A 24,472-nucleotide genomic window follows, 5' to 3' on the forward strand; every position below is an offset into this window, starting at 1 on the left:
TCCCTAACAAAAATGCTTCAGGTTTCTTTACAAATGTCATTTAAATTTTTTAAAATCAATTCATTATATATCAATTCCCAATTTTTTAAAACTTCTCTACATTCCCACCCCATATGATAAAAAGTACCTTCTTTTTCTTTACATTTCCAGCATATGTTTGACCCTGTTTTATACATTTTTGCCGGACACTAGACTTCGGTTGATGCAGCCTAGAAGAGCATTAGCTTTCCTTGCTGCTGCATCACGCTGCTGACTCATGTTCAGCTTGGGGTCCCCCAAGACCCCCTAAATCTTCTTCACATGTACTTCTAGTAACCCAAGTGTCCCCCATTTTATACAGTCATACCTCGGGTTTAATGTGCTTCAGGTTGAGCGCTTTCGGGTTGTGCTCTGCAGCAACCCAGAAGTAATGGAGCGCGTTACTTCTGGGTTTCGCCGCTCGCGCATGCTCAGACGGTCAAAATGACGTTCTGGCCATGCATGGAAGCAGCGAAACGTGGCACGCGCAGATGCGCTGTCGTGTCTTACGTTCCATTCAGGATGCGAAAGGGGCACCAGAACAGATCCTATTTGCCTCCCAAGGTACCACTGTATTTGTGTTTCTGGTTCTTCCTGCCTAAGTGCAGAACCTGACATTTGTCCCTATTGATTTATACAAATTATGAAGCACAGCACACAGAAGGGAAGTGCCTTCAGCATATAGTATGGTCTGGCTTGTATAAATCCATCATTCACACACACACTATAGGGATGTTCCAGTTACAGATAGGTAGCCGTGTTGGTCTGCCATAGTCAAAACAAAAAAATTCCTTCCAGTAGCACCTTGAAGACCAACTAAGTCAGTTCTTGGTATGAGCTTTCGTGTGCATGCACACTTCTTCAGATACACAGATACTTCAGATACACAGTGTGCATGCACACGAAAGCTCATACCAAGAACTGACTTAGTTGGTCTTTAAGATGCTACTGGAAGAAATTTTTTTGTTTTCACTATAGGGATGCGAGTGGCGCAGTGGGTTAAACCACAGAGCCTAGGACTTGCTAATCAGAAGGTTGGCAGTTCGAATCCCCGCGACGGGGTGAGCTCCCGTTGCTCGGTCCCTGCTCCTGCCAACCTAGCAGTTCGGAAGCGCGTCAAAGTGCAAGTAGATAAATAGGTACCACTCTGGCAGGAAGGTAAACGGCGTTTCCGTGCTCTGCTCTGGTTCGCCAGAAGTGGCTTAGTCATGCTGGCCACATGACCCAGAAGCTATACGCCAGCTCCCTCGGCCTGTGAAGCGAGATGAGTGCCGCAACCCCAGAGTCGGCCACAACTGGACCTAATGGTCAGGGGTCCCTTTACCTTTACCTTTATAATCACTACCTGATTCCTGTAACAAAGAAAGTAAAGAAACCTTGACCAAAGAGCTGCAATCGTAGGAAACCAGTGTATTATTGTGCTCAAATCCTGCTTGTGAGTTTCCCACAACTGGCATCTGGTTGGCCAGTCTGAGAAGTGGATGCTAGACGGAACGCAGCTCCTTTGGCCTGATCCTGCAGGCTCTTCTTATGTTCTCAAGGAGGCTCCGAGTGCGAGAACAACTCTCCTCTCCTGTGGATTCCAGGTACTGTAATGGGATTCAGAAGCATCGCTGTCCCGACTGGAGGCAAAACAGAGCCATCAGGGTCCAGAGCCGCAGACGTCTCTCTCCTCCATGAATTCGTCTCATCCTCTTTTAAAGCCATCCAAGTTGATGACCAGCCCTGCCTCCTGTGGCAAGGAGTTCCACCATTTAACTCTGCATGTGTGAAGGAGTGAATCTTCCACCGTTCGACTTCATGGGATGCCCATGAGCTCTACCGTTAGGCGAGATGGAGAAAAACGTTTCTCTGTCCCCTTTCTCTGTGCCAGGCACCATCACATGAACTTCTCTTCCTCTCCTGCTCCCTTTTCCGTCTCCTTTCGCCCCGCTGAGGAGGTGGGTCTCTCCTTCGGTCGCTGAGCCCTGCCAAAGTTTGGCTGCACATGGCAAAGTTCATTTGTACAGAGAGACGGCGATCAATCAAGACCTGCTTTTCTGCTTCTGACAAACACGCTGCCCGGCTCAGAGAAATCCCATAATCTTTCCTGGCGAAGCACTCCCCATTTTTGGCCTGTCCCCAGCAGAAGAATGCAGCCAGGCTCCGTCTCCCCACCTCCAACGCTCTCTCTGAACGGGCCAAGGATCTTCCGGCAGCGGATGCCAGAGCAGGACGGGCCAGGAGGGCCAGGTGGATCCTACCTGGAGCCATGGGGCGGAGCTGTCTGTCTGGAGGAAGGTGTGTCCCTAGCAAGCTTCCTTGGCATATAAGGGGTGACCCATCCCGGGTGTCCTGGCAAGGCTTGCAGCAGCGACAGTGACCCTGGAGAGAGTCTGGGGAAGACTTGGAGGCCTCAGGAGACCAATGCAGGCAGCTTCCCATGGGGAGGAAACATGGAGGGAGCCACCAGGCTTTGCTCAACGAGGGAGAAGAGGCTGAAATGGTGAGTCCCAGACCCTAAAAGTGCAGGCGGGTTGGGTGTGTTGCAGCGGGTTGGGCTAGATCACCCTCAGGGTTCCCACCCAACTCTGCCATTCTACGAGTCCCCCTCTAACAGAAGCGAGCAGGGAGCCAACGGGAGCTTGGAAACAGAAAGGGGAAAGCTGCCTTTTGCCAGCTGTTTTTGTTGATAAGTGTTTCCTTCTGCTCTGGTGGGTAGAACTTGAACCCAGGACTTCAAGTTACGGGAAAGGAGATTTCTGACAGTAAGAGCTGTTTGACAGGGGAGGAAGGCGATGGACTCTCAGAGGAAGTTGCTGAATTAGTCAGGACAATTTCTTTGCAAGGCAGTGGCCTTGGCTGACCTCCTGGATGTCCCCATCAGCATATCCAAAGAATGAGCCAGCTTGCAAGATCTAGGACTGAAGGAGGGGGCCTCCAGGCCAAGGGAGGGGCCTCCACCCCCCTCACCTGTCTGCTAGGTGGGAGAATAAGATCCAGAGAGTTGTGAGTGAGCAGAGCTGGGAGCAGGAGACAGAGACTCGCTTGCTCTGCGTTGGACCCAAAGCTGGGACTATGCTCAGGTTGTATCTGCGTGCAGATAAAACCAGATATCCTACAGACACCGCAGGGTCTTTCATTCCAAGGAAACTGAACCCAGGTAAAGTGCCTTGAGCCCCGGATTCTCTCACGGCTCAGAAATTGGGGTGGCGCAGAACATTATGTTAAATATATGGAACACATTCGGCTTAAAGCTTTCCCCATGGAGACTCCTGAACCAGATTCCTTCTGGGAATCTTAAGTTTCTAACTTCGCAGCAGTCCTGCGTTAGCTCTGCTCAGCTTCCCGTGGGCAGCTCCCAAGACAGCGCCTGCTGCCCATTCCTGGCCATATCCTGTCTTGTACAGCAGCAGCAGCAGTCCCTTTGAAGGGTTAATTTCTTCAGATCTCTTTCAACACAATAATTATTGCCCAGAGGGATTATGGCTGCGGTCCTGGACAAATTTGCCTGTGGGCAGGAATCCACGCTGAAATCAGACGGATGGCTGCCTGTCATGGATTCTCCAGTTGGATGTTTCCTGCATTGCTGGGGGTTGGACTAGATGGCCCCTGAGGGTCCCTACCAACTCTACAGTTCTCCTGTCCAAACCTCTGGGTTGCATCCTCTCCTAGGAGGCTGGTCCCATGAGCCTTGCGTTTCCGTGGACTAGGCTAGACCTGACGCTAAGAGCCTCCTTAGAAACAAAGTCTGTTTGGAAAAATGGAAGGAGCAGGAGCGGAGGTCCCGATTCTCCTCAGGGCTGCTGTGCTTGCAAAGAGGCGCTCTAACCCTTTCGTCCCCAACTGACTCCGGAGTGAGTCACTGCAAGAGACTAAACCAGCAGGACTCACCCTGTTCCTCCAAAGCGGTAACATCAAGTAATGTTGTGAGTCGTACATCCTCATCTCTGGCAACCGCAGGGACGCCCGCTGCTGCTGCTGCTCCTGTTGAGCTGGTTCCACCATTTGGGGGGGAAAGTCGCGTTTCCAACAACAGTGAAAAACAGACTGTAAAAGGAAGCGGAAAGAAGATGAACAGCAACGGAGAACGTCGGAGTCAAAGGATCAAAGGCTAGATAGCAAAAGTTTAAAAGGCTATGGAGAGCAAGAAGGTCTGCTCCTGGCCCCCCCCAAAATAGAAAAGTAGGCGATTGATGGTGGTGGTGGGAGCTCTGTTCAAGAGACCCTCCCTGGTTTCCACCTGCCTCTGCTTTCCATCTGTCCATGGGGGGGCTTCATGACTACAGAGAGAGGGGAGAGAGTGGGAGCCGCTAGGCTTTGCTTGCAAAATGCTGGCGGACAAGCGCTGCTTCTTTAAACGCCAGCCCTGCAGTGTCCCTTTGGGGCAGGGAGAGGGAGCCGGGCTCAGCTGCTGACTTGGCACAGGCAGAAGAAAATGGCAGAGACCCCGTTTCCTGCCTAGCGCTGGGTTCCTTCTTTGTGCAGCGCCCCAGAAGCTCCCCAAGACCAGCTAGTTGCCCAGGGATCAGGGCCGTCTTACCCATAGGTGCTTTGGGGTGTGGGGCACCCGGGCGCTGGGCTCTCAGGGGCACCAGGCCAAGAGTCCAGGGCCTGAGAGTTGAGTCCAGGGAAGAACCTGTCTGTCGGTCAGAGCGCTGCGGTGGGCTCTTCTGCTGCGGGCAGCTCTGCGCTGTGAGTTCGGGGGCGACCGACCCAGCAAGACGCTGAGGCGACTGGCCAGCTATGCCCTCCTGCGCGCATGGGACAGGGCAACCTGGGGGGGGCACCAGGTGGATCTTCTTCAGACATATGCTTCAGACAGCCCTGCCAGTGCTCTAGAAGCAGTGCCAAGCCCTGTCCTTACCTGCATGGCACCGTGTGGGGCAGGTGGGCATGGCTTGCCCCCAAACAGTCTCACTGGGTGAGAGGCTGGCAGGCCAAGATGGGCGAGAGGATACACCATCGTTTCCAAGTGCCCTGAAAATGCCAGGACTGTCACGAAAACCCTCAAGCCACCACAGCTTCTCACTGTGCCACGCAGAGTCCTGAATTCTGGGTGGGTCAGATATAGGATCTCCCATGTGTTTAGGATCTCCCATGTGTTTATTTATGTGCTGTGTGGAGAAGTACTCCCAGTGCCTGTTTTCCTCTTCCCTCCTGATTCCTTTTTCCTCTTGTGTCATGTCTGTTAGATTGTGAGCAGGGACTGACATATTTTAGGGTGTGCCAAGAGCTTAGATAAACTCCAGGTGCTTTGTAATTAATGACGGTGGTAGCATAAACTGAATTTAATAATGAAAAGAGAGATTTCAAAGTGGTGTAGAAGAGCCGACGGAAAAGACTTTTGGGAGTCTCTTGTGAGAACTGCAGCTCTTGCCATGCCGGCCCCCCGAGGATTGACCAGATGTCAATATGGCCCTCGGCCTTTAAAACCTTGGCCACCCCCACCCCCCGGTGTCTGCTGCAGTTTCAGACGTGGCTCATTTCGTGGGCTGAACTCCCACTTGGTTTTCCTCGAAGACATGCCATCGGGGTCTCTGGCGAACCCGCAAGTCCTGCAACTACAGCAGGCAGCCGTTCTGCCAACCCATCGACCGCACAGTTTCGTGCAAAAACTGGATTAAAAATGTTTATGGTTTTTGGTTAGTTGTTTCTTTCTGGGTTTGATATTACTCAGCAGTCTGTGGCATGTGCTTAGCCCACAAGCTGTGAGCCAAAGGAATGATGCAGATTACGCAACTGTTTCCTTTTGGTCACTTTAATCATCTTTGCGGCCGGACGGAGAGCCGGCCAAGTTAAGGACGGGGTGTTGCTCTGCTGCGGCTGGAGGGCGGCAAGATTGTGGCAGGTGGGGAAGGAGGGGCAGAAAGAGTATCTGCCATGCAGAGTATCGCCTTCACGCTGTCATTGGCCTCTGCCTTTCAAAAACTCCGTCACTTGCCAAGTCATAAGCAGATACTGGGCCTGGATTTGCAGTTTTTCTGTTGTTCCCGTCTCAACTTTTTGTGGTGGTGGTGGGGAGACAGATACAGTGCTCCTTTGTGCTACACATAGTGAAACTCTGGAACTCCCTCCCACTAGAAGCAGTGATGGACATCAGCCTGGGTATCTTATGAACAAAAGAGGTTTACAGACTGTCTCAAGGCAAATCTTTAAAAATGTAGTATAAGCATGGACAACTGGGAAACACTGGCCTGCGAGCGCTCCAGTTGGAGAACAGCCTTGACCAAAGGTGTCCTGGGCTTTGAAGACACTCGAATTCAGGATGCAAGGAAGATGCTAAGAAGAAGGCAGGCTTGCCAAATCCACACCGTGATCCCCATTGTAGAAGGACGTGTGGATCCAGAACTGGCTTCCACAGTCACTTACGGACTCATTGTTAAGAACGTGTTTATGGAAGACAATCTTACTCAGCTGCGAGGGATCGCCAAAGAGAAGAGAGAAGAGGATTAGGCACATTCGTGGCTGTTGAATGCTACTAGCCACCGAGGGCTTTGCTGTGCCTCCACAGAGAGAGGCCACCAGCTGGGATAACTGGGACAGACGCTCTCCCTCTTATCTGCCTGCTGTTTCCTGTTAATTTCCAAAACTCCCGTGTTAGTATTGTCAGGTGTCAGATGCTGGTGGTGGTTGCTCGTGAGTAGCCAGGCAGGATTCCAACCTGTCTTTTACAAGTTTTATTGTGCAAACTATTTACAGTGCAGGTCTACAAAGTTCATGTCTGTCTCTGTCACTTGCAGAATCCGGGAGTGGCCCCTTCTGTCTTCTCCCCCCCAACATAAGAACTTTGGCACCCCAAGTCTCCTCCTCCCCTCCTTGCATCTCACCCCTCTGTGCAAGCTGGGCGAAGGAAAAGGCGTGCGTCCCTCCTGGCCAGCCCAGCGAGGTGAGGCACTGGGGCTCTTGGCAGCATCCTTGAGCTCTTTTGTGATGGCCTGGGATTCGGACTCGGATGCTGAACCTGAGGGATCCCAGCCTGCCCAGGAGTCCCTGCCTCCAGAACCAGCTGAGCCGGGGCTGGGGCTTGAGCCTGAAGGGTCCTCACCTGTGCTGGGTCCTCAGGTGCAGGCACCAGCTGAGTCTGCTCTGGCTCCTGAGGTGATGGAGGACCCATTGCCTGCAGGTGCTCCACTCTCAGCCCCGTCAGGGGAAGCTGAGGTTGCCTCTGGGTCCGGGAACCCTTCAGTCTCTCCTGAGCTGCAGAGGCTCAGGGCAGAGAGGCGGAGGGAACTAAGTTCCCGCAGGAGGAGTGCTCGCCTCCAGGCCAGGAGAGGCGAGTGACCTGTGGACTGGGGCTGCCCTATGCCTCAGGGCAGATAAAAGCTGGCCATCCCAGTCCCAGGTTGCGGGAGCAACATTGTTGTTAGCCAGTTCCTGCCTGAACCCTGTCCTGACGGATCTCCTGACCTTTTCCAACTCCCTGCCTTGGACCCAGCTTCAGCCTTGATGGACGGCCTCAATACTGCACCCTCGACCTTGGACTAGACTCGGACCACACCTCACGGAAACCCAGGGGACCAGCACACCTTTCCTCGTTCGGCTGGCCCCTTCCCTCTCTTCTCCACTTTCCCCACCGCTGGAAGAAGAACTGCTCCTCAGGAGTTTTGGAGGCTCCCTGTATCCCAACGGCCCCCCTGCCTCCCCCCCCTGTTCCAATGGCAATCCCCTGACATCAGGGGTGCCCAGGAAAACATGGTGGGGTTGTGTATAAAATCACTCACATGCACACATGGTCAATGAACAGAAATCAGAGAGGAGCTTGTGTGATTTTTCCGGAGGTGTAGCCTACAGAATCCCTAGGGCTTGGGGTTGGTTACAATTTCAAATTGCATATGAACCTGGGAGGGGAGGGGAAGCAGCTACCCAGGACCCAAATGTCGAGGTTGGTAGATTAAATGTGAAATGGAATTATGGGATGGCAGAGTTGGAAAGGGGCCCAAGGGGGGCATCTAGTCCAGCCCCCAGGAATCACAAACACTGAGGCTCCCTGCAATCTCTCCTTAGGCCTGGGGACAGCAAACTTTTTCAGCAGGGGGCTGGTTCGCTGTTCTTGGGACCTTGTGGGGGGCCAGAATATATTTCGGAAGGGGAAAAAATGAACGACTTCCTATGCCCCACAAATAACCCAGAGATGCATTTCAAATAAAAGGGCACATTCTACTCATGTAAAAACACACTGATTCCCTTTTTTAAAAAAAACATATTTATTGAGGTTTTCAAGAAATACAGAAAAAGAAAAGAAAAAAGCGAACAAAGAAAAAAAAGGAAGAAAAATTTAAAAAAGAAAAGTATTCACCTTTTAAGCCTTATTTTCAATGACATATTTCCATGACTTCCCCACACCTCCCCTTCTTGTATTCCAATTCCATTTATTTAATTCAACAAGTTCTTATCCCCAATTTTGACCTTATTATATTTAATTCATTATTATATTTAGTTCATTTTATATAACCAATTCTACCTTATAGTCCTCTTTCTTTATACATTAAAATCTTTTTCTAAGATCGACCCCTGTTCAAAACAAAAAACAAAAAACACACTGATTCCCAGACCGTCCATGGGCCAGATTTAGAGGCAATTGGGCTGGATCCGCCCCCTGGGCCTTAGTTTGCCTGCCCATGCCGTAGGCTTTTCACTCAAGGAGCTTGTAGGTGGAGATGTGGGGCGAAGGTGCTTTGAACGCCCAAAACAAAGATAGCAGCCGCTATCAGAATCCCAAATCGGACTGGAAATTCCATCCCCAAAGCTTCTCATCTTTCTGCAAAACGTCCCAGACTCTGGCATCTATGCACACCTTGTGCCTTGGATCCCTTTGGCCTGCACATCTCAGTAGACCTGGGGAATGCAAGCTCCAGCCTCGGAGGGTGTGGGCTGTTCTTAGATTAGCATCTCGGAGGCAGAGAGCGCAATTTAGCCAGGTGAGTTTTGGGTGGGCAGAGATTCAGGAAAGGGGCTGATTCACAAAAGCTGGTGAAATAGACTCGGAGTTGAGTGTGAATTTCATGCTCTTTATTCAGCTCATAGTGGTGAGGAGGAATGGAAGCTCCCCCGAAATGTCTGCTTTATATACTTTATTTACACAATGACCCCACGTGATTGGCTAATTCTGGGATTCTCCTGTAGGCCAATCAGGTTGCGGATTCCCTTCCACCTCGAGCTGGATTGGGTGGTTCCTGTGGACCAATCAGACTGCTGCATTCTGGATCCTATTGTTCTAGGACCAATCAGACTGCTGCATTCTGGATCCTATGGTTCTAGGACCAATCAGACAGCTGGATTTTGGATCCTATTCAACTCAGTACATAACAGAGGGTGTGGGCTGTTTTTAGATTAGCATCTCGGAGGCAGAGAGCGCAATGCAGCCAGCTGAGTTTTGGGTGGGCAGAGATTCCAGAAAGGGGCTGATTCACGAAAAGTGGGGAGAGGATGTTTCTTGACCTACGATGCTTCCCATGCCCTTCATCTGCAGGAGATGTTTGGCTACAAAACCGAAGTCTGCTGGAGGGCCCTGTGCCTCGCTGGGTACGTCCTGTCCTGCGGGGGCCTCCTTCTCCTCTTCTACTGGAAGCCCGAGTGGGACGTGTGGGCCAACTGTGTGCCCTGCGACTTGGAAGAGGCCGACGTTGTCCTGCTCTGCACCACAGTAGGAGGAGATTTTGTTCTGGAAATGTTGGTAGTGGGAAGTTGGAAAACCCAAGGGTCTTGGCCAGGGGTTCTTGAACTATTTGAATCCAAACCCCATTTTTAATGGCTAAATCAGACCTCAGAGGCTGCGTAGGCACCATAAATTCCAAGCACACGGGTCCCCTCAAATAATCCTGGGAACTCCAGTTTCCCTCTAGTGGAGCTACAGTTCCCAGCACCCTTAGAATCATAGAATTGTAGCGTTGGATGGCACCACAAGGACCACCTAGTCCGGTCTTTCTCAACCTGTGGGTCCCCAGATGTTGTTGGACTACAACTCCCATCACCCCTAGCTAGCAAGGCCAGAGCTCAGGGATGATGGGAGTTGTAGTCCAACAACAGCTGGGGACCCACAGGTTGAGAACCGCTGATAGTCCTACCCCTGGCAATGCAAGGATGTCAGCTATAGCATCCCTGACCGTTGGCCACCCTACCTCCATGGAAGGAGAGTCCACCGCCTTCCAAGGAAGACTGTTCCACAGCCCAGCAGCTCTTACTGTCAGAAAGGTTCTTCTGAATGTTGAGTTGGCATCTCCTATCTCGTAACTCAAAGCCATGGGTTCGAGTCCTACCCTCCGGAGCAGGAGAACACAAACTTGTTCCCTCCTCCATGGGACAGCCCTTCAGGTGTCTGATGATGGCTCTCGTACGTCCTCTCAGCCTCCTCTTCTCCAGCTCCTTCAACCGTTCCTCATCAGGCTCAGCTTCCAGACCCTTGATGGTCCTGGTCCCCCTTCTCTGCAGACCTTCCAGCTTGTCCATATCTTTCTTAAATAGTGGTGTCCAGAACCGGACACAGGACTCCAGGTGGGGTCTGGCCAAGGGAGGAGAGGGTTCTTAAATGCAGGATTCTTTTCCTGTCTTGTCCGTAAGAGGCCCTGTAAGCATCTAGGCCCAGGGAGTTTGCTCAAAAGGGGTAGAGAGTAAAGTCAGGCGGAAATCTGACTTGCCTGACCAGTGGAATAACCTCAAGGGGATTTGCCACAAGAGGCGCCAGTCTCACCCCAGTAAGTGGTTAGATGCGAGCCTGTGGCAAGGCAGGGCAGGATCCTGCCTCTTTGATCCACCCAGGTCCTCCTCATTACCTGTGCTGTGGTTCCAGGACTCATCATCATTTGGGCTTCTGCTCACGTTTCTCCAGGACGAATTTCACGTCTACACCCGGAAGAAGGTGGTTTGGCTCTCTGTGTCCGCCCTCGGCCGCCTTGACCCCGCGCACCCGCTCCTTGCTGATGAAGGCTCTCTCCTGAACAAAGTCATCGTGAGGCCAGAGTTGAAAGTAAGGGGGAACCCGGAACTGAGGGGCGGGACGGTGGCGTCACATGGGGCCCCAATTATGACTCCTTGATTTCATTTATGAATCGCCTCCTGGGAAGCATCTCAAAGCAAGTTCACAATACAATACAAAGAGCAGATACAACAATAACCCCCCCCAGTGGTTTAGTTTAATTACGCGTATTTTTCGCTCTATAAGACTCATCAGACCACAAGACGCACCTAGTTTTTGGAGGAGGAAAACAAGAAAAAAATATTCTGAATCTCAGAAGCCAGAACAGCAAGAGGGATCACTATGCAGTGAAAGCAGCAATCCCTCTTGCTGTTCTGGCTTCTGGGATAGCTGCGCAGCCTGCATTCACTCCATAAGACACAAATTGCCCCTTACTTTTTAGGAGGGGAAAAAGTGAGTCTTATAGAGCAAAAAATACGGTAATTCAACAAGCTGATGAGCTTGATCTGGCGATAGCTGCTTCTCAAAGTCTGAGGGTCATTTACACCTCCGGTGCCCCCTTGCCTCTAACCAGGTCTTTGGTTGACCTGATGGACATCCTAGACCCTTTTAAAATGTGGCTTTTGGGGGGGATGTGTGTTATTGGGTTAGTGTTCTTATTTTGATTTTAAATATTGTGATCTTTTCTGTGAACTGTCCTGAGACCTCCGGGTATGGGTCAGTATATTATTATTATTATTATTATTATTATTATTATTATTATTATTATTATTATTATTATTAATGGGCCCCCTAGGGAATCCTGCTGCCTCTGGGGGGTGCTCTACCAAGTGGTACAGCCCTAGGTTTGCTATATTTCAAAAAGTGAAAATCCGGACACAAAAGTTGTTGAGCTTTTCCCTGGACATTCCAGCAATTTCTGCCCGGACGCTGTTTCCCACAGCCGAATCCCGACTCTGTCATATGGCAACTCTCTACAGTCCCGCTCCTGCAACCTGCTTGGCTCCTCCCCTCCCCTCAGCTCCGCCCACCAGAGGCTCCTCCCACTCTCGCTGCTCTAGCCCCACCCATAGAAGCCTCCTCCCCTCATCCTGGGTAGCCAAGGGAGCCTCTGCATTATCCCAGGAGATGCCATGCGCTTCCCAGAGGGGTCTGGCTGTGGCTGAGAACGCAACTCCCGCATGAGAGCTGTGCTTGGTGTTTCTGCTGCCCTGCCAGGGTCATTTATTTATTTATTTAAAAAATTTTTTTATTGATTTTCCAAAATTTTAGACAGACAAACAAACATAAATCTTAACTGTACTTGATCTAATCTTAGTGACATTGTTTAGTGACTTCCTCAAATCCCCCTGGCTGAATTTCAGTGTATATCATTGTAACAGTTTTCCAAAGCCAATTTTTCTCATAAAATTAACTCAATCACTTAACATCTTTCTTTCTTTTAGTTTTAACTTTAAACACATTATTTTCCAACATCACATAATTAAATCCTAAGCCTATCTGATATTTGCAAGTTTTTCCAATTAAATTATCTTAGTGTATTTAAGTAAATATCTTTGAATTTCATCCATTCCTCCTGGTACTCCTCCTTGCCAGGGTGATTTATTGTTCTGTTTTACTGCATTAATGCTCCACCAGCTCCCACCCTCTTATGCAGGGGTCAGCAAACTTTTTCAGGAGGGGGCCGGTCCACTGTCCCTCAGACCTTGTGGGGGGCCGGACCTCTGGTTGCGAATGGGATCTGTCCTGGAGGCCTGTTCGCAACATGAGCAGAATGCAACACACAGTGGCGCGCGTGTGCACGCACAGGTTGCGATTCACCGCTTCTGCGCATGCGCGGGATTTCATTTTGCACATCTGCGCATGCGCGAGCAGCAAAGAGTGGTGAAACCCTGAATTAACCCTTTCCGGGACTTCCGGGTCGCCGCGGGAGTAACCTGAAAAAACAATGTATCATGAAGCAAACGTAACATGAGGTATGACTATATTTTTTTGGGGGGGGGGACCCAAAACAAATTCCTATGCCCCACAAATAACCCAGAGATGCATTTTAAATAAAAGGACATGTTCTACTCATGTAAAAACACGCTTATTCCCGGACAGTCCGCAGGCCAGATTGAGAAGGCAATTGGGCCGGATCCAGCCCCCGGGCCTTAGATTGCCAACCCCTGCTCTTATGCATCACCAATGCTGGCTGGCAAGATTTGGAGGATGGCGCGCTGTGGGTTAAAGCCTCAGCGCCTAGGACTTGCCGATCGAAAGGTCGGCGGTTCGAATCCCTGCGGCAGGGTGTGCTCCCGCTGCTCGGTCCCAGCGCCTGCCAACCTAGCAGTTCGAAAGCACCTCCGGGTGCAAGTAGATAAATAGGGACCGCTTACCAGCGGGAAGGTAAACGGCGTTTCCGTGTGCGGCTCTGGCTCGCCAGAGCAGCGATGTCACACTGGCCACGTGACCCGGAAGTGTCTCCGGACAGCGCTGGCCCCTAGCCTCTTAAGTGAGATGGGCGCACAACCCCAGAGTCTGTCAAGACTGGCCCGTACGGGCAGGGGTACCTTTACCTTTACCTATCCTTCAAGGGATGTGTTTCAGAAGGGGTGCGGGGGGTCGGTGGAATCCCAACACCCCGAAATAATAGATCAGAAAAACGAATGCATCAGTCGTGGCTTGTGAGCGGAAAGGGAAAAGGGGCTGGACTCTGCCGGGAACAATGTCTCAGCAGAGGAGTTTGGTCCTGCTAGGAAGGCTGGCTGGGGCCGAGGGTCGTGCGGTGGCTCAGAGCCTCACCTGCAGCCCCAGAAGCTCCCCGTTCGAATCTCACCTCAGCCACCTGCAGCTCTGGAGCTTCTCTCAGCCGGGAGAGCAGCCAAGAGCGAGGGCAGCTTTCCTCCCTCTTTTTTTTAAATAACTTTTTATTCAAAATTAAAACAAAACATATTATCCAGAAACATATCATCCTTATTTCCCCCCATTTTTCCTCCCTCCCCCTCCCTCCCCCCACAGAACCCACCCCCAACTTCCATCAGTTCCAGTCTTTGATTTCTCTAAAAATGCTGTTTTCTGCATGTTACACAGTTGTATAGATCCTCAAACTATTTAACTGATTATTATCAATAAAAAGTTTGTGGATGTTTATTCAAAGCGAGCCAAGGAGTCCAGTTCGCTGTGTTGCATCTTCAGATACTTTGTAAAGGGTTCCCATTCATCTTTAAAGTCACAGTTATCTTTGTCCCACAGCTTATAGGTCAGTTTTCCCAGTTCTGCACAGTCCACCAATTTTTCTTGCCATGATTCTTTAGTTGGAGTTTCTTCAGTCTTCCATCCTTGTGCTATTAAAACTCTCACGGCCGTTGTCGCATACATGAAGATGTTTTTCAGCTTTTTTGGCAGATCTTTCCCTACAATCCCTAAGAAAAATTCTTCAGGCTTTTTAACAAATGTTAAATGGAACAGCTTTCCTCCCTTGACACTCGCACCCATTGTTTGGTTTTCCAGGCGAGGTGCCTCCAAGTGCAGAAGATCCGATATGCCTGGGACTTTTCTGCCAAGCGGTTCGTGAAGGTCGGGTGAGTCACCTTGCTGCCGCCTGTCTCCGGCAAAGCCCTGGGCAGGAACAAAGCCTCTCTTGTGGTGCTACGGCAGGTCTCCTTCTCTTGCAGGGTCCTCGAGGAGACACACACCTGTGCAGAGATCCATGCAAAGTTTGGGTCTGGGCTGACCAGCGCAGAGCAGAGCATCAGGTACTTGCTTCACAGAATCCTAGAGTTGAACGGGACCCCCAGCGCTCATCTAGTCCAGCCCCCTGCAAAGCAGGAATCAGAACATGCATGCATCCAATATGGAAGAAGTTGTGGTTGGTCTAAAATCAGCCGCTCAAAGCATCATCGTCGTCATCACTTTTAATTTGTATACCGCCTTTCTCTCTTACAATACTCAAGGCGGTTTACAAGCTGAAGAATATACTCCTTATAACAATCTGCAATACAAAAATGTGATAATAAAACAGCTTTAAAATAAGCAATCAAATAAAGTAACATTCAACAATCATTAGAATAGTATGGAATAATAATATCAGCATATAAAAATTAAACAGAAACCCACTCTTAACAATTACAATAAATGATTTCGAAACTGCAATCAGTAAAACAATGACAAGCCACAGAGCATAAAATAATAGAAATTGAGAAGCAGAGACTGGAGGGTGGAGCAAGGCAGGTGGAAGGAGGCCTTGCCTGGCGGAGTCTCTCCCCTCAGCTTGGCAGGAGCGGTGGGGGTCTCCGAAAGGGCAGGCAGGAGCCCCACACAGGGCTAGCTCAGTCGGTAGAGCACGAGACTCCGAATCTCAGAGTTGTGGGTTTGAGTCCCGTGCTGGACAAGAAGGTTCCTGCATTCCAGGGGGTGGGGCTAGATGGTGACCCCCGTGGTCCCTCCCAACTCTTATGGCCCTCACATGCCGTCCCTCTGAGGTGGAAGCCCCAGAGAGTCGGGGGGGGGGGGGAGGACAGAATCCCCACAGAGGTCCCTTCTCCAAGGTGGCACCAACAAGATTGCAAGCAGGCATCCTTCAAAGGGCACAGCCGGGTCATGTCCCTGATGAACCAGCGCCTTACGGGGTGGGGAACGTCCTCCAGACGTCCGCCCCCTTTCTGTCCCTTAAAAGCTCCTGCTGTTTGCCTCCCCCTTGGCCCCCCTCTCTGGAGTGGGGAGGGGTGGCAGGTGCCTCAGGAGCCCCTTGTATTTCAATTAATTGCTTGTGATTATATGTGAACTGTGTTACTTTGGCTGTTGTTGGCCGCCCTGAGCCCGGCTTGGGCTGGGGAGGGCGGGATATAAATAAATTATTATTATTATTATTATTATTATTATTATTATTATTATTGGTGGACCAGCCACCCCATGGACTCCCTTTTCTCTCTCTTGCTCTTCCGCAGGAGCGTCATCTGTGGGCCCAACGCCATCGACGTCGAGATCGCACCAATCTGGAAGCTGCTCTTCAAAGAGGTTCTTCTTCCTGCCCAGAGGCAGCTATCTCGGTTTATCGATATCTATCTTGCTGCAAATACTCTTATCTTTTTTTTGTACAGTGGTACTTTGGTTCCCAAACTTAATCCGTTCCTGAAGTCCGTTCCCAAACCGAAGCGTTCCAAAACCAAGGCACGCTTTCCCATGGAAAGGAATGCAAAACGGATTAATCTGTTCCAGACTTTTAAAAACAACACCTAAAACAGCAATTTAACATGAGATTTACTCTCTCGCAAGACCATTGATCCATAAAATGATAGCAATAATCAATGTACCGTACTATAAAATAAATAAGACAGTATTGCAGATGATAAAAATTAAAATTAATTCTTTTTCTTACCTGCACTGATGATAGTCATTGTTTGGATGGGTGGCTTTTATCCATTTCTTCAGTCACTCAATCAATCAATCTACTGAACTGGGTAACACAGTCACAAAAACTGAAAAAGCCTCAAAAAGAAAAACACAAAATAAATAGCAAAACCAAAAGCGCCAAATACAGTGGTACCTTGGTTATTGAACTTAATCCGTTCTGGAGGTCCGTTTGTCTTCTGAAATCTTTGAAAACCAAGGCGTGGCTTCTGATTGGTGCAGGTGCCCCAGAAACAAGAGCCGACAGCTGCATCGGTAGTTCGGCTTCTGAAAAACGTTCAAAAACCGGAACACTTACTTCCAGGTTTCCGGTGTTTGGGAACCAGGGCTTTTGAGAACCAAGGTACCACTGTAAAATGCTTTGAGAGGGGTTTCTTTTATTTTGTTTTATAATCAAGTGGTGTATAAATCTTTACAAAATGTCATGTTCTTTATTTATTCTTTATTAATTTTATGTACTGTACCTCCCCATCACGATATCAAGGCCCACGAATGCATCACATAATAGGCAGCTGAAGAATCGTCCTCGCCTGCCTCTTTCCTTGCGGTCCTCCTTGGCTCCCGCTGGTTGGGCCCCCTTAGCTTCTCCCATCTCCAGGGTGACGCTGCCCCGCCGGGAAGCCAAGGCAGGCAGATTAGCCCTTTAATCAACAAGAGATTAAGCCTGCTCCCGCCAGAACATCCTGCTCTCGCTCCAGTGGCCAGTCCTGCCACCATCGCCATTCGGAATTTGGAGATTTTGGGAACTGACCAAGAGCCAAGTCAGTCTCATGAAAGCCTGGCTTGCAAAGAGGTCTCCGGGGAGGAATTAGGAAAAGGGGGGGGAGGAAGTTTCCAGGGGGCAGGGATGCTGAGCCTCAGTGGGGCACCCCAGGAGTTGCCCGTCTCCCAGCAGCCCCAGGAAGATGCCAGCATGGCCAGGGGTCAGGGAGGGGGAGAAGGAGGGGAGTTGGAGCCCCCCACCCACCCAATGATCTTGACTTTTCTGCAGGGCAGAAAGATTCAGAGACTCCCCATTTCCTTCCTCTCCAAACCACCAGCCCAGCCCTCTGAAAAGCACCCTAGTTTCTGGTTCCCCCACGTCTATTTCTTTATTTTATTTAGTTCATAAAATTTATATACCACTTGATTGCAAAACAACAACAACAACCCTCAAAGCAGTTTGCAATCAAAATCCAGAGAAAGGGCTTGCATGCCAGAGAGAAGGTTTTGCTTGGGCTAGTTTGGTCTCGCTAAGAGAGCGACGCCAATGCGTCCAGTGTGGGGTGGGGCTCTTGCCAAGGGGCAAGGGGCACAAGGGGTGGGTCGTGGCAGAAAGCCACCTGCGAGTGCCCCTCACTCAGCCCCCCCGCCTCCTCCTCTCTCTTTTCTGTTGCTGGGCAGGTGCTGAACCCGTTCTACGTCTTCCAGCTGTTCAGCGTCTGCCTATGGTTTGCGGAGGAATACATTGAGTACTCTGTGGCCATCGTCCTCATGTCTCTGCTCTCCATCTCTCTCACCGTCTATGACCTCAGGAAGGTGAGCAGGAGGGAGGGGCCTTGCCCAGGCAGGCGGGGGGGGGGGCGCTCATTGACCTCAGGCTGTGCCAGAATTACATATAAAGCTAAACAAGCTCTAGCTCAGGGCCCCACTCTCTTCCCCCCCCCCCAAAAAAAAATTAAAGGGAAAAAACCTGGATGTACATTTCCAAAATATAAGATAATAATAATAATTTTTATTTATACCCTGCCCTCCCCAGCCAAGACTGGGCTCAGGGTGGCTAACACCTAATACAAAAACAATTGATTGAAATACAGCTTAAAAAAACAAGATTGAAATACAACATTAAAACATTAAAATACAGCCTCATTTCAGTAGGACCTCAATCAAAAACTTTTTTTGGGATAAAAATGTCAAGTCTTCACCAAGGCTAACTATCCAAACTGGTCCTACATGGGCCAGAAAAAAGCCAGGGAAGTCCCGAAAAAGGAGTTCCAAGATAAAAAAACAAATAAAATAAAACCTGCATACAGCAGTTGGGTGTTGTCGGCTTCTACGATGCAAGTCTTGGGCTCTGTCTGCTCGCCTGGTCCCTGCAGGATGTGATCACAAGAGCAGGACTCTTCCCTCCTGTGGTTTCCAGCAACTGGGATTCAGAAGCAGGGCTGCCTCCAGCTGCGAAGGCCGTGTGGCCAGCAGCCATCCATAGCCCTCTCCTCCTTCATGAATTTGTCCAGTCCTCTTTGACAGCCATCCATGTTGCTGGCTGTCTCTGTCTCCAGTGGGAGGGAGTTCCGCAGTTTAACTCTGTGTTGCGTGAAGAAGACTTTGCAGCTGGAATCCTGCGAGGTCGGAAGGGCCCCCTTCAAAGCAGGGAGCTGACCTCCCCACTGCTGCTGCCTGGGCTGTAAACTGGTTGGCTGGGATTCCAATCCTGTTCCCTTTCCTGGCGCTGGAAGCGCAGCAGGGAAACGAGGGCCGGGGGCCGTTGGGCGGCTCCCGGCTGCTTCCCAGAGAGATGCACCTCTTTTCTTTCCATGTCCACAGCAATCTGTGAAGCTGCACCAGCTGGTGGAATCCCACAATGGCGTCCTGGTCAAGGTCCTCAGGAAGGAAACAGGTGAGCCCAGGACCAGGGCAGGTCCCTCTCCTTGCTGCACCGCTCTGGGCAGGGAAGGTCTGGATCGCCTCTCCCCCTCCCTTCTCTGCCTCCCCTCCACCTCCACTGCAGCCCAGGAGTTGGAAGGGATCCCCAAGGGTCCTCTAGTCCAGCCCTCTGCAAGGCAGGAATCGTGGCTGAGGGTGAGGTGTGGAAGGGAACTGTCTTATGTGGGAATGTTGTAGATACTAGGAGAGGATACAGCGGTACCTCGGGTTACAGACGCTTCAGGTTACAGACTCTGCTAACCCAGAAATAGTACAGTCATACCTTGGGTTAAATGTGCTTCAGGTTGAGCGTTTTCAGGCTACGCTCCACGGCGACCTGGAAGTAACGGAGCACGTTACCTCTGGGTTTCGCTGCTCACACATGCGCAGACATTCAAAATGATGTCACGCTCAACCCTCATGGCAAATTGCAGACGTGGCTTGCATTAACTTCAGGATGCGAACGGGGCTCTGGAACGGATCCTGTTCACATCCAGAGGTACCACTGTACCTTGGGTTAAGAACTTTGCTTCAGGGTGAGAACAAAAACCGTGCTCCGGCGGCACGGCGGCAGCAGGAGGCCCCATTAGCTAAAGTGGTGCTTCAGGTTAAGAACAGTTTCAGGTTAAGAACGGACCTCTGGAATGAATTAAGTACTTAACCTGAGGTACCACTGTATATTGATTTAATAGTATCCTTCCTCTCTCACGCTTGTGAGTCAACAGCAGAGTGCGTTCCCCAATACACAGCAGTGGAGGAAGCTGCAAGGGGGCCTGGGGCGGTGCACCCATGGGACGGGGCGCACTGCGGGGCCTCTGGAGTCTGCCTGCCTCCTCCCACTCAGCCGCCCTATAGTTGGGGGGGGGAGGCAGCAGGTGGACCGTTTGGGCAGGAGAGACACCTGGCTCAGGTGCGCTACAGGCTCTGTGGTGAGTGCCACCCGGCATTTTGTCACCCTTCTCAGTGGTGACACCCGGGGCAAACCGCCCCCCCACACCTCCCTTCCTCCGCCCCTGAATATCTAGCAGGAAGCTAGTTGGTAGATTCATTTGAATCTCTTTACTTTAGGAATCCAATCTGGCTTTGTTCAGACTGGAGTATATTCCTGGTAAGACCCCTTTTATCCCCCCTAAAAAGAAGAAAGATACAAGAAGCTTCTTTATAAAGTAACAAGAAGTTTACTCACATTCAGTTCACAGTTGGATCCCTGAAGGCCGGCTTCAGCTTGCAGTTACAGATACAGTGTGGCTGACATCCTTGTAAGGATGGGCCCATGTGCTGCTGGCAGAGAGCCAGCAGTGCAGTCCAAGAGGAAAAAAGGCACCAAAAGAGGAAGGGGGACTGGAGCTTTTGTGGGGTCTGCAAGGGTCACGCCCATCTACCTGGTCATTAACAGCAGCAGAGAAAATATGTTCCCCTCTTTATTTTCAGCTTTCTTGGGCACATGAAACTAACCACAATTACCTTGAATTTCTGCTTAACCCTCAAGAAAGAAGGGCATTTTTGCTGGCCAGGTTTAATTCAAATCCATCAGACCTCCATTGGGGAAGGTTCTCAGGCAGGGTGGAAGGAGAAAGAACTTGCCCACGTGAAAACCACCTGGCGGAAACTCTCACACATATGGTTCTCAGTTGCAAACTATATGCTGATCTCAGTCAGCAATTTCTAGATCAACTCTGTATCCCCAAATGGAAACCAGAGTCAGAGGTCATACATTTTCCATCACTGGGGAATGATCAGGAGCTCACCAAGTTAGTGGCTGAATATCTCTGTTTGGGGTTTTTTGTTGTTGAAATACACGACGTCTGATCTCCCTGGAGACCAAGAGATGTGACGATAGACTGCTCTGCCTCCTTTCTTTTAGCAAATGTTTTGTGCCACTGGGGAAGTGGTAATTCTGTATTGATCTGTTTTAGATGTTTGAATGTTATGCCAATAAAAGGTTTGATGATGATCTACCTGGTCACATGCAAAGGAAGGAAGCTCCAGACCAGGTGGAACAGGAAGTTCAACTGGCTGGACAAACATCCCCCTGTCGGTGTCCACTCTACGCAAACAAGGAATGTTGTATTTGGCTGCTCCAATGGATTACCTCCCACACCTGGCAATACGCAGGGGCCCTTGATATGGGTGTTTCTGTTTGCCCATCTGCTCAGCTCCAAGGAAAGGAACGCTTTGTCTTTGCTTAGGTAGAACAATGGAGTAAAGTCAGTAAAGGACTGGGACATTTGCAGGGAAACCAAAAAGCTTATTTACAAAGCTATTGTACTTCCCACCTTACTATATGCTTGTGAAACATGGACCACTTCTAAACAACATCTCCAACTCCTTGAAAGATTCCATCAATGGGGTCTCCAAAATTTTTTACACATCGCTTGGGAAGACAGGCGAACTAATGCCAGTGTGCTGGAAGAAGCAAAGATCACCAGTGTTGAAGCGATGATTCTTCAACATCAACTTCATTGGACTGGTCATGTTGTGCGAATGCCTGATGATCACCTTCCAAAGCAACTACTCTATTCCAAACTTAAAAATGGAAAGTGTAATGCTGGTGGTGGAGATTTAAAGACAGTCTGAAGGCAAATCTAAAAAAATGTACTATAAACACCAACAATTGGGAAACACTGGCCTGCAAGTGCTCCAGTTGGGTAACAGCCTTTGCAAAGGTGTCCTGGGTTTGAAGTCACTTGAACTCAGGACGCAAGGGAGAGACGTGCTAAGAGGAAGGCGCACTTGGCAATCCCTCATCTCAATCAACTCCCGCCCGGAAACCGATGTTCCCACTGTGGAAGGACGTGTGGATCCAGAATTGGCCTCCACAGTTACTTACGGACTCATTGTTAAAACCGTGTTTATGGAAGACAATCTTACTGGGCTATGAGGGATGGCCAAAGAGAGAAGGACAAAGCAGAATGGAGCCTCCCCTGTTCAGTTAGGGCAGGTGCTGCTACACTAAAAGATCAATTTCCTCCAAATGATTAACCATGGAACCGGAGACCTGATCTGAAGCCCAGGGAGAAGCCCAGTCGCTGCTGCCTGATTTTAAGCAGAAAAACCTGAGGCTCCGAATGCCAGAGGAAATGTACTGATGTGCTAAATGCTTCGGTGGCTCTTTGTTTAAATTCACTGGTCCTTCCTGTGCGAGGAGCTCATGTTGGCAGGGGACCCGGGTTCGAATCCTTGCAGCTGCCTCAGGGCTGTTAGCAGAAGCTGCCAGTTGGCTAAGGGTGCTGGGAATTGTGGCTGGGGGGGGGGGTAAACTACAGTTCCCTGAATTCCCAGGGTGGTGGGGGTGGGGAATATGCTTTAGGCGTGTGGGGTGTGTGCAGCCAGAATCCAGAAAGTGTGGGGCATGGCAGACTTTCCTGAGTCACCAAGAGGGTTGAGAGTGAAACTGGCACAGCAAGGCTGCATTAAATAACAGTTTGCAGACCAAGTCCTCATGTGGAAGCAGGGAGGGGCATTTTCGGTTTCTATCAGTTTCTCCATTTCCCACATTTCTGCATCAGTCTGCAAATTTTGTTTGTTAAAGTCCAGATAAAAATTCATCAGTGAATAGCACATCAGTATGCAATGTTGCCCAACGCACATTTCTGCAAAGCAATTTCTGTCTGTTGCTTTGACTAATATATGCACTTTTGAGCACACATTACCCAAGCCTGAGCCATTTAAGGCTTTAAACACGAACGGGAGCACCTTGGATTGGCTGCCGAAATGAACTGGCAACCAGCCCAGCTGTTTTGAAGGGGGGGTTATACGACATCCAAATTAACTTCAAGTGGAATAAAGCTCTTGTCCCTCTAGCGCAAGAAATCTTCCTTCTGCAGCTGGGAAAGTGACTGGGAAATGCACGGAAAAGTGTGTGATGCACAAACAACAGAAGTCGTCCAGTCGCCCCACAAGAGAATTGGGGTGAATGCAGGGGGGGAGGGGAGAGGAGCTCCTGCCCCACAGCTTCTACTCTGCTCCTCTTTTTTTCTTCTTCCTCCAAATAATCTTTATTAGTTTTCCAGTTGCATACGCCACATACACATAATGTGTTGCACTTTACATTTATACTTGCTCCTAAGCGCTGACTTCCCTCCTTCCTTCTTCTGGTTTTTTATATCACATATAATTTTACTGGATTATTTTCATACATTTTGTATATTGTTATTCATTTTCCATATTTGTCCATAGTATATCCATAAACAAATAAATCCTCCTGTTTATACAATTCTTGTTGTCTGGCTGTATTCATTTACAACGACTGTTAGTTACATTAATCTCCTTATACATTTTGCTTCTTCTTATTTTCATTATCCATCACTTTTCTTAATCTTTCCCGTTATGAGGTTTATTTCCAGTTCTACTGGTTTCACTGTTTCATCTTATCTTTCCTATATACAACATAATTTTTTCCCATTCTTTTTGAAATGTTTCCTCGCCTGTTGTCCAATTTTCCATGTCAATTTGGCTATTTCTGCATATTCCATTACCTTCTGTCACCATTCTTCTACTGTTGGTATTTGCTGTTGTTTCCAGACCTGGGCTAGCAGTAACCTCGCCACTGTTGTTGCATATAAAAACAATTTCTGGCTGTTCTTGACTAGATCTTCTCCTACCATTCCTAACAGGAATGCCTCTGGCTTTTTCAAAAACATCCATCTAAAGATCTTTAGTTCATTGTCTAGTTCCTCTTGATGTTCCAGAGAAACCTTTGCCTCTCTCCACTCCAACCAGGTGTCCAAGAGGTGGAGTCTCGCCATCTGGTGCCCGGAGACACCCTGGTTTGGGGAGGGGGCAGGAGCCTGCTGCCCTGCGACGCCGTCCTGATCCACGGCCACTGCGTTGTGAACGAAGCCATGCTGACAGGTGAGGAGGAGGAGGAGGGTGTCGCCTTGTGCGGCTGAGGGATGCTCCCGGGGGCAAGGGTGCCCTGCCTGGGTGAAGGTGCCCAGGGAAGGTGGCAGCCCCACAGCCAAGCGCCAGGAGCCAGACTCAGCAGCGCAGGAAGAGGCAGAAGCTGCCACAGAATCAGGGCCGGATTGAGGTTGGATGCGGCCCTCAGCTCCTGAAGCTAATTGGGCCCTTTACATTGTCCAGCTGTCCTTTGTCCACAACAAATTGTCGCTGTTTTTTTCATGTTGAATATATGCTATATGGTAATTGATGGACCTCATAGGTATCTCAGACCATTTGCACATCACAAAATGTGTGTTTTATCAAAGCAATTGTTGAACTGAAATACAATTAAGAAGAAGTCTATTAATGGTGAAATAATTATTAAGCTCTAACTTAAAATGACTTTTTATTCATAACAAACTTAACATTGGCATTTGGCAATAACCAAAGTTCCTTTAGGAACACAATTTACAAAGACTCATAAACTAGTCTCTAGAAACTTGCTATAACATGAAATAATAATAGGTGTAAATATATGATTCAAACTACTAATAATTAAAAATAGCAAAATGTAGGCACCCTATATATAGAAAGGAGCAAACCAGGGATATTTTTGGGAGCAGGCTAGCAGGCGGAGCCCATGACTTACATCATAGGAGC

General features: G+C 49.5%; 1 protein-coding gene across 4 annotated transcripts in view; it reads left to right on the top strand.

Annotated features, from left to right (window-relative positions):
- The first annotated feature begins 1,342 nt into the window (after nucleotides 1–1,342).
- Nucleotides 1,343–24,472, top strand: part of LOC309369693 (putative cation-transporting ATPase 13A4) — a 48,452-nt gene continuing 25,322 nt past the window's right edge. For 3 of the 4 annotated variants that reach the window (XM_081910794.1, XM_081910796.1, XM_081910797.1), the window contains exons 1-9: nucleotides 1,343–2,503; nucleotides 9,470–9,643; nucleotides 10,826–10,963; nucleotides 14,405–14,475; nucleotides 14,569–14,649; nucleotides 15,841–15,910; nucleotides 17,687–17,821; nucleotides 18,830–18,902; nucleotides 23,651–23,782. In XM_081910794.1, the coding sequence (XP_081766920.1) occupies nucleotides 2,441–2,503; nucleotides 9,470–9,643; nucleotides 10,826–10,963; nucleotides 14,405–14,475; nucleotides 14,569–14,649; nucleotides 15,841–15,910; nucleotides 17,687–17,821; nucleotides 18,830–18,902; nucleotides 23,651–23,782 (937 nt within the window). In that variant the 5' untranslated portion in view covers nucleotides 1,343–2,440. Of the gene's footprint in view, nucleotides 2,504–3,115; nucleotides 3,161–9,469; nucleotides 9,644–10,825; nucleotides 10,964–14,404; nucleotides 14,476–14,568; nucleotides 14,650–15,840; nucleotides 15,911–17,686; nucleotides 17,822–18,829; nucleotides 18,903–23,650; nucleotides 23,783–24,472 lie in introns of those variants that run through there. The other variant, XM_081910795.1, reaches the window with a different exon arrangement.

This window comes from Podarcis melisellensis (genome assembly GCF_964234715.1).
Source record: "Podarcis melisellensis genome assembly, chromosome: 5".
In the NCBI taxonomy this organism is placed as follows: domain Eukaryota; kingdom Metazoa; phylum Chordata; class Lepidosauria; order Squamata; family Lacertidae; genus Podarcis; species Podarcis melisellensis.